General features: G+C 42.7%; 1 protein-coding gene across 6 annotated transcripts in view; it reads right to left on the reverse strand.

Moving 5' to 3' along the window:
- nid2a (nidogen 2a (osteonidogen)) overlaps positions 1-9,648 on the reverse strand; it is a 110,322-nt gene that overhangs the window by 48,961 nt on the left and 51,713 nt on the right. For 5 of the 6 annotated variants that reach the window (XM_042087035.1, XM_042087043.1, XM_042087026.1 and 2 more), the window contains exons 1-2: positions 1,217-1,500; positions 1-266 (exon numbers count right to left, since the gene is read on the reverse strand). The exon at positions 1-266 is cut by the window's left edge and continues 40 nt beyond it. In XM_042087035.1, coding sequence (XP_041942969.1) covers positions 1-266; positions 1,217-1,420 — 470 coding nt within the window. In that variant the 5' untranslated portion in view covers positions 1,421-1,500. Of the gene's footprint in view, positions 267-1,216; positions 1,501-9,648 lie in introns of those variants that run through there. The other variant, XM_042087020.1, reaches the window with a different exon arrangement.

The raw sequence follows: 9,648 nt of genomic DNA on the forward strand, positions 1-9,648 counted from the left end.
TAGGCCCCGACGTTCTCCCAGGTGACCACGACGGCGTGGGTGGGGGTGAAGCGGGCGTCGGGGAAGCCGCGATGCACCTCCATGGCAACGCGGTTGAGGATTGTGGGCGACTCTGTCTGCCGGTAGTAGATGGTGCCGCGGCCGTTGCTGGTGTCCAGGTCGGCCAAGAACGGGGCGATAACGGGGAAGTCTGTGGGGAGGCCGTCGTCCACATACTGCTTCTCCATGGGCAGGTCCTGCGTTGAGATGATCCCATTGGTGGCAACCTGGTGAGCGAGCAGACCACAAGACAAGACACCATGGTTATAAAATCAGTAGGCCCATGATGTCTGAAAGCCTGCTGGAATTGTAGACCTACTCCAAGCTCTAAGTAAATGTGTGAATGTGCAATTGCAGGCAAATATATGTTGTGGATCACTGTATAACCTAAATTTCCTGTCCCCCAGTAGGCTGATAAAATATTCTGTCTGTATCTTTATCTGTCTGTATCCGAGCGTCCCTTGCTTTTTGTTCTGCCTAAACAGAGGTGTGAGGCCCCAGTGCTGTTTACATCTGGGCTAATGTAGAGCTTGTGAATAGTAGCTTGTTTATGGGTTCTTTATCTGTGTGGGTTCAACAGAGAGGCAGAGTTGAAGCATTCACTGGAATACACATCGTCTGGTCAGTCTTATCTGATCTTTGAAACGCTCCAAAATTCCATGAACAATGCATTGCTCTAATTAAACACATGGCTCCCCAAAAAAAAAAACGAAAAGCTTGTTCAATGCGTGTTACAGCGAGATAGTATTTGATTTCGTAAACTGTTCAGGATAAGCGATATAGAAAACAGAAGAGGTGAATTCTTAAGCAGCATTGGCATTCCATGATGTAATGCCATAAGGTCAGTCGAACTGCAACACCTCAGGACCCAGCACACGTACAGTAGGACGCACGGGACCTTACGCACGCGTAGCGCTCGAGGAATGACACGACCTAAATGTCACGAATCCCACACTCATCATGCTCAGGATTGTTGAAGTGTCCTTTGGACCAGTAAAAAGTATTCCGTAGCAATACATCTCTAGACATGCTGGTTACACGTAAAACCCAGTACATGCGGGCACATAATTTGAGATTATCCATGCCTGTGAAAATGTATAATTGACGTCCCATAAGAGTATAAATATTCTACCAAAAACCTAAAACACTTATGATAAGAAACACAATAAAGACTTACGTAGAGGCTGCTGAAAGAGGCTTCATAAAAACGCATGGGTCTGGTTAGAACTATAACTTTCGAAGTTTCATCATCCCCCTCCTGTAGGGTTAAATCTCCGCTGAGTGTCCCATAAGGAAAAATGTCTTTCCTGTGAATGCCAGTTACCACATACACTGTCCAGCACAGCTGTATAAAAAGTATCGTAAACTTGTTTCGAGTCATTATTATTCTATGAGGAGCGGAGCAGCATGGATCAACCAGAAGCGAAAGGGGGTTCACCCGGCACTGTCAGCGCTCTGGGATGTTCGCTAATTTCTGCAAGATTTCCAAATAGTCCTAACCACTACCTCTGACCCGCGCGCTCATGGAGGGAGGGCTCAGCGCACGGAAAGACACTGCGATTGGACGCAGCAGTCGGCAGTCAGTGCTATGAGCGACATCTGGCTTTAATTAAGAAAAATACGAATTCTAGAAAAATAGCCACGATAGAGGGGTTTCATTACATAAACAGGTCCTCGTCTGGGGAATAATTATGTTATTTGGCGTTAAGATTGCCTTGGCTTTCTGCCAGAGTATTTTGCCATTTTAAGGTCCACTTAGTTTGCACAGCATGGGTTGTAATCAATCCGTTTTCAGTACCTCGTCAAAGCAGGGTTTCTGTCTCTAATTGCGGTAGCATGAACTAGTTGTTGCTTTAAATGTTGATGAGAGTAGAAACGTTTACAAATACTCTAATAATTAATCAGAAATTGCGCAGCCAGGTTAAATTGCAAGCATATACACGGTGGGTCTGGAAATTAGGAGTTGTATCCAAGTGGTTTAAATCAGCCAATTTACCATAAACTATTAAGGTTTGGCTGTCAGTGATTTCCCCATTTCCCATCCCCATTTTTGCAAAATAAGGATTTTATAGACCCACTAATGAACAGTTAAATCCAAACCAGAATGTTCTGAGCTGCCTGAGTTTTGCAGAAACGTATTAGCGTTTTCATTACGCTCAAATAGCAGAGGGGGAGACTTCGACTTTTACTGCCATCTTGCGGTCATTTTAAGAAAATAACATTCTCATTTTGCACCCAGATTGCAGTCAACAGTTTATGTCCTCAGAGCAGCATAAAACACATATTGTGTGCAATGTGGACATATGAGTTAAACTGGCAGGCTGTCTAGGGTGCCTTGGCAAACATAAACAGTAAAATCCTATTAAACTGGGGGAAATACAAGACAGCCACAACACTGACCTACACAACACTGATACTTCACACAAAGTGATAATAGTCCATCTCTGAATTTGCATGTAATACAGATACATGTCTACAAGGTCTTTACATATTTAGAATCAATTATATAACTTTTGTTGATGACAATTCATTATTTTCTTGTAAACATTTTGTGGGCAAAAATGCTATCACCATTAGTATTGGTATTAGTATATCACCATGATCATAGCCATTTTGAGGAGCATCTCGTCATGTAAACATCCTGGTCTGAAGAATCGCCTTAGTTATTAGCTCATCTAAATGAAAGATCTGTACTCAAGTGTCACTGCACACTCTATTGTGCTACGTCTGTTGGTATTGGACGTCTGCACACTTGTCAGAAGTCATTTTTGAGACTTCCTGGTTGATCCTTACAGAAATAGAAAAACAGATTAAAAAATAGATTCACTCATCAACTTTAAAAAAAAAAATTGCCATGTCCATAAGTTTGAGCTTTTTGCACTGAATAATGTTAAACTAGATGTACTACAAAGCGGTACATAACATGACTGCCACACTTTCTGAAGAAAATGAATCGCTGTTCTCAACTTCTCTCCATCCCCTAGTCCTGCAGTCCAGTGCAGTAAACCACAACTCCGCTATGCTGTCGTCTTGATTGCTCAATGATTGATGAAACTCAAATTCTTGTTTATGTATGCATGAAAAAAATCCCACAAAATGTTAAAATGCACACTGTGTTGTGGATATGTCTAGACTTTTACCGTCAGTGGGGGGCAGGGACGGACTGAGACTAAAAAAAAGCCCTAAACTTTCTTCCAAATAGTACCATTTACGCACACACACACACACACACACACACGCACACACACACACACACACACACACACACACACACACACACACACACACATTAGCTGTCTATCTTGATACAGTCTTACTATTTTATGCCTGTGAAAGTATCACATTCAAAATAGCCAGTCAGTTTTACCAAAATTATCATCATTGATTATTACTTTGTCTTGTGGCTTCATTCATATAAGTAGCCTAAACCAACAGGGACGTCATACACCATTATGGTAAATCAATAAATGGCCTTGAGTGTTTGTTCATCTTTTTAGACTCACAGACATTGCACACATACAGTAACTGACAAAATGATTGGCACCCCTTTAGAAATGTTGGTTTTCATACACTTTTGGAGTTTTTGTGAGAAAACAAACAGACCAGGACCATTTCAATAGCTCAACACAACTAAAACTGGAACAATAGGATGTGATTATGGGGCGTGTTTCAACCAGTACAGGCAAACAAATGCCTCTTCACACAATTGGATAGACCTAACCAATCAGTGCAAGGAAATAACCTTCCGTGAATCCTGTAGACAGCCAAAACATCCTTCTTCTAGACAAATGCCTTAATCACCGTTTTCTGTTAGATTTTTTTAAGTTATTGCGCTCCCGTTAGGGAAATTTGGTCTCTGCATTTATCCCAATCCGTGAATTAGGGAAACACACTCAGCACACAGTGAACACACAGTGAGGTGAAGCACACACTAATCCCGGCGCAGTGAGCTGCCTGCATCAACAGCGGCGCTCGGGGAGCAGTGAGGGGTTAGGTGCCTTGCTCAAGGGCACTTCAGCAGTGCCTACTGGTCGGGGTTCGAACCGGCAACCCTCCGGTTACAAGTCCGAAGCGCTAACCAGTGGGCCACGGCTGCCTATATGGGCATAGAGGCTGTGGGTACCCGATCCATGCTGCCTGCCCGATCCGTTCTGCACATCCTCGCAAGTGCTCCACCAGAAAGCATTGATTTCTCTGCATGATCTGTACCACCATGCATTAAATCACTTGATGATCAAGCGGAACCATAGATATTAGACACGGGGCAACAACAATGTTGTTATATGAGAAAGAAGTTGAACAGGAATGTCTTTGCGTTGAGTTATGCTGTTCACATCGACTTAGTCAACAAAGTGCTGACTAACGATCCAACCCGAAACATTTGTAACGTTTGTGTGCTGTTCTTTGTACAAGAGTAAACGGAACAAGAGCAAGTAGCCTACCCTCACAGGCAGGGATGGATTACTGCACGGGCCTACCGGGCCCAGAGGCCCAAGGGGTCAGGGGGCCCTGAAGCCCAAGCCTTTGCATGGAATCATTGCCTCAATATCAACAAATCAGGATGTAGGCTATGAATCTGATTGAATTTAGTATTGGCCATCCCCAAAATGCACCAGAATACAGGAAATCACATCAAACAAATTAAAAATGTTCTGGGGGAGGACCCCCAACCCCCCCCCCTCCCACATATACGGAAATAAGTGGGGGACCCTTAATACACCAGGGGCCCGAGTTCATAATCCGCCCATGCTCACAGGCTGTTTTTCTCACCAACACTGCGCTCTATCTATGATCACAAAATAGGCCCATTTACCATTCAATCACTTCCTTTTTCTGTTAAAATAACCATACACCACAGCATCTTTGTGTTAAACGTCAGGAAGACAACCAAAGAATGACTCGGTGAATGAATGACATTCCCACAGCGGCCAATCAAATAAAGTGCCGCAAGCGAACAGACCAGGCAGTGTCATAAATCGTCGTAAAACAGGATTATCATCTGCTCATGCACATGTGCAGGCGGCACGGAGACTTGTCAATGGAGCAAAGCCAGACCGCATTACGGATTAAATTCGGACTGGCTTCCAAGCTAAAGTGTAACCGCTTGACTAAATTAGAAACATACTGTAGGCTACCGAACATGGACATGTCAACAATGAAGAAAACATGTAGCATACACGGTTTCTGACAGAAATTACGTTTTGTGCCCACATGTTCGCAGAAATGTTACTGGGTAGGCCTATACTGTGATATTGGTAGTTTCTGTTTGCGAAAATTATGTTGTCAAAATTCTATCACAAATGATACAAGGATACAAGGATACAAGGAAGTTTATAAACTTCCTTGTATCCTTAATGAATGTTGATACGTATCCTTGATGCTATTTAACGCTACACTATGCAATATTTTCACCTTTATGAAGCCAAATTGATGGTTAACGAACTTGTATCGTTCATCTAGCATCGCTATACAGCAGGGATTCCCAAATTGTCTGGGGAATCCCACAATACACGGGATTTCCTACGGGCAGCCAGAATATCTGGCGCGTTAGTTTCGTGGAAATATAGAAAACTGGAAACATGGAAAACTGGCTAAAAACAGGGAGAAGCGAGAGAAACAGAGCAGGAGACAGGTAACGATGAGATGGGGGGCAGAATGATGAAGGGGGGGATAAAATAAAGGACGAGACAGAAAAGACTATGTGAAGAAAACGATGATGAGGCATATACAGTAGGCCTAGGTTTCACGTGGATTGGGAGACAGACTTCCCAAATCCACAGTGCGTCGTCTGCAGTGAGGTGCTATCTAACCAGTCCAATGTTGTTCTCCACACTGTTTTGGCCGTGGACGTCATCCAATCACAGCGCTCTATTTTGTTAGAGAGTCTTAAGGCGGGCTTAACAGGATGATGGAAGGAAGGTGGCTATGGCGAACGAAGAGCGGTTGTTTGAATCGGCGTTGGCGTCAACTTTGGAGGAGTTGAACTTGTGCTTTTCTTTGAAAGTTGAGCAACACAATGCACTTAAGTCATTACCTTCGAAGAAGGATGTATTTGCCGTTTTGCCGACCGGATACGGATATGGTCGTAGCGCTGGCCTATTGCATGCCTAGGCAGTTTGAAAGACAATTCTCTGCCCACCCCTTGGATTAAGCGAGGTGAATGGGTCGATTCCAGACTATACATTTCAATGATATAGGATGGCCCGCCAGGCTACTGCTATACAGCATACCGAGAAAACCAGCCATGCAACTTCGGCCCAACAAATCTCGTTAGAATCGTGAAACATTACTGTGGGAAATTGTTACTTTTTGCCTCTCTGGGTTAATACTTTATTTTTACCACATTACCTTGTCAGTAGATATAGCTCGTTGGAGATAGTTTTTGCCTGTTGTTAATCCTTCACCTCCACAACAAACGCATTTTCATTGTGTATAGGGGGGGGGGGGGGTAATAGGAGAAGTTTGCTATTTACAACAGCAGAGTAAAGTACAGTATGTATCACGCCTCTAGGGGGAGCTCTAGAGTGGCCAAAATGAGGCTATTTCACTGCGTAGACCAGTGTATCACGCAGACCACACCACTGGCCTATCCTGCATATTGAAAATGGGATGGTTTTTTTATGTCAATGATATGTGATAATGTAGACATAGCCTACTGATAGGCCTAAGTGAAGTATATTTATTTGGAGAGCTAGACACTAGGCTACTTGGCTGATGAGGCAATTGAGCACGGCCGACAGCCGTTGGATGGACAGCCATTGTGGAATTTTCTGACGACACTCTACATACATTGTTTCCTGAGTGCCAATGCTGTTTATTGCCGATTTGTAAAGTTTAGGCGAAGTAGGAAGTAATGTTAGGAATCCCTGATCAGTGTTATTGGTTAGGCTGGACAAGTGATTTCAAAGTTAATGCAAAGTCTGCGTCTGTCACAATGCTAGTGCTGGAAACATTTCCCAATCGTGAGTCCCCAGACTCTATTCACAAAGTGAATGAGTCTGGCTTTACCAGGCTAATAACACACCTCATTTCGCTGGTCATGAGTGTGATAACCAGACATGTGGACTCGAGTCACATGACTTGGACTCGAGTCAGACTCGAGTCATGATTTTAATGACTTCAGACTTGACTTGATAAAATTCGGCATGACTTGCGACTCGACTTGGACTTGAATACTATTCACTCGAGACTTGACTCGGACTTTGCCTCTTTGACTTGTGACGACTTGACATGTCTCGAGTCAAAAACTAAATTTCCTGATCGTGGACCAGTCACCCCAGAGATGTTTTCCCTCCGCGACTAAAAAAAAAAAAAATAGCGGAGACAAGCGGCCAGTCCAGAGCACAGTTCAGTGCTGCCGCTACCCCCACATGCGTTACGCACTGTGTGTAGAGCACCAAGAGACAGAGAAACGACCAACATTTAGCTAATAACTAGTAGCTTTACTGCAAACTGATTTGCACTCTTGTTAGAGAACGTTTACAATGTCAAAATGCACCAACAGCATGTTACATAAAGATGATACTTTTCGAGTCCTCTCCATTAAGATCCAACTTGAACTTATGCTAGCCTACTCCATTTAATTGAGAACCCCATCTAAGCACGCACGAGAGGGAGAGAAACCGAGTGGCAGGTTCCAGCTGGCTTGTCATTGTTGATGATGATTGATATTTTCTTTTAAATATAAGAAACGTATAAAAGGAAATCATGAAGGCAACAAATACGAGATTAGGGGAAATTGCGGATTTATCCGGTTCTCACTACTGTTATAAACTATGAGATCCTGGTCACTATGACATAGGCTGCACTCACTGTGATTTGGAAAGTGGACAAGAATATGAAGAGTTGTCTTTGCCTTTGTTTAATGGAAATGGTGAGTCTTGAAGTAGGCCTATTCAATAATTTGTTTACATGAAGCACATTGATATGCCGATTGAAACGCATTCCACTCAGCTAGCTAGGTGGCTACTGGCTACCAGGCTCATAATTCACATTTAATTGCAAACAGAAAATGTCAAGCAAGCATCATGTCATACATGCATCTATTTCCAAAGGAATGAAAGCTGTTTGTGCCAATTTAATATAATGCTTATCATTGTTAATATTGTGCTATTCATGTGGCACAAACAATGTTTGAGTTTGTGGACTAGCCATAGGAATGGAGCTGGTAAAAAAGATCATTATGAGAATGTGTGGACAGTGGCACACAATGGGCTTAAAGTGACAGTGCACCATTTACAAATGAGATAAACAGCATCACATGTGTAGTATTTCTTAAGAAATTAATACTTTAAAACAAAATTACTGTGTCATTATTATCTTTTAAATAATATAAAAGTGTTGACCTTGGCTTCCCTTATGAGTCGCCACTGGCAGACAGCCTAATAAATTGTTTGCAGGCAAATCTGTGGCCTAGTGCAGTGAAATACCATCAGTCAAATTATTACTCATCCTTACAGTGGGCTCCAAAATTTGGAAAAACAATATTTTTATTTGTCATGTAGCTATCCGTTTTGTACAGATTACTCAGGTATGCACATGTGTATATTGTATGCGCATGCATATATCGTAAAAGATTTCAAGACAGAAACATTGAACATATTTTAATCTGTATTTATAAAAAAAAAAATCTGTGGATTAGATGGAAGTGTTAAAATTATGATCGATAGTCTAATAATGCCATTATTAAGTGAAGAGTACCTGATGACTTGTTCAGGACTTGAAAAAGATTGGGAACAGAATGAGAATTTGATGAGACTTGGACTTGGACTCGACTTGCCCTTCTCTGTATTTACTTGGACTCGACTTGGCTTTGATGAGACTTGGACTTGGACTCGACTTGCCCTTCTCTGTATTTACTTGGGACTTGACTTGGACTTGAGTGCTAAGACTTGGGACTTACTTGTGACTTGCCAAACAGTGACTTGTTCCCACCTCTGGTGATAACCACACTGACTTTAATCACATATGCTTGGAACAGAGGTAGAGTGGTCTTCTGCACTAACTGCTACCCAGAGCAGGAAGGAATATCAGAAAGCTGGCTCTAATGGCAGTCACCAATAGCCTGGCGAGCCAGACCCACATTAAAATGTAGGGTCTGGGCACTCACCGTTCGCAGTGCTCAGTCCGAGGGGCGGGATAATCAGTTGTCTTTCAAATTCCCTCTGCACGCAATAGGACGCAATAGGATATTTGTTTTCAAGTAGCAGGGAATTCAAGCCAAACCGTTGCAATTCTGCCATCAATCATTATGTTAAGCCCACCAAACGACTCTATACACGATTTCAATGTCCTGATTAAGTTTCGATTTCTGGAGCTCACAAGCCAACAGAGAGTTGCTAGACTAGCCCTGGCACTGGCAAATGTAATTTGCTGCCGCTAGGGGCGCGTCTAGATTTCTAGGCTAAGTCACCAATTCAGGACCTGTAATATATATGTTTGATCACAAGGGGGCACAAGATGAAAAGAAAAATAACACTTGTTGAAGGTGAGCTTCATGAGAATAACTGTGCATACACACAACTGGAAAAATCAGTGAAAATCGCAGACACATCTGTGAGTAAAAGACATCTGCTCGAACATTTAGTAATGATGAAAACATTCAAAATC

The sequence above is a fragment of the Alosa sapidissima genome, chromosome 1 (genome assembly GCF_018492685.1).
Source record: "Alosa sapidissima isolate fAloSap1 chromosome 1, fAloSap1.pri, whole genome shotgun sequence".
Taxonomy (NCBI): Eukaryota; Metazoa; Chordata; class Actinopteri; order Clupeiformes; family Clupeidae; genus Alosa; species Alosa sapidissima.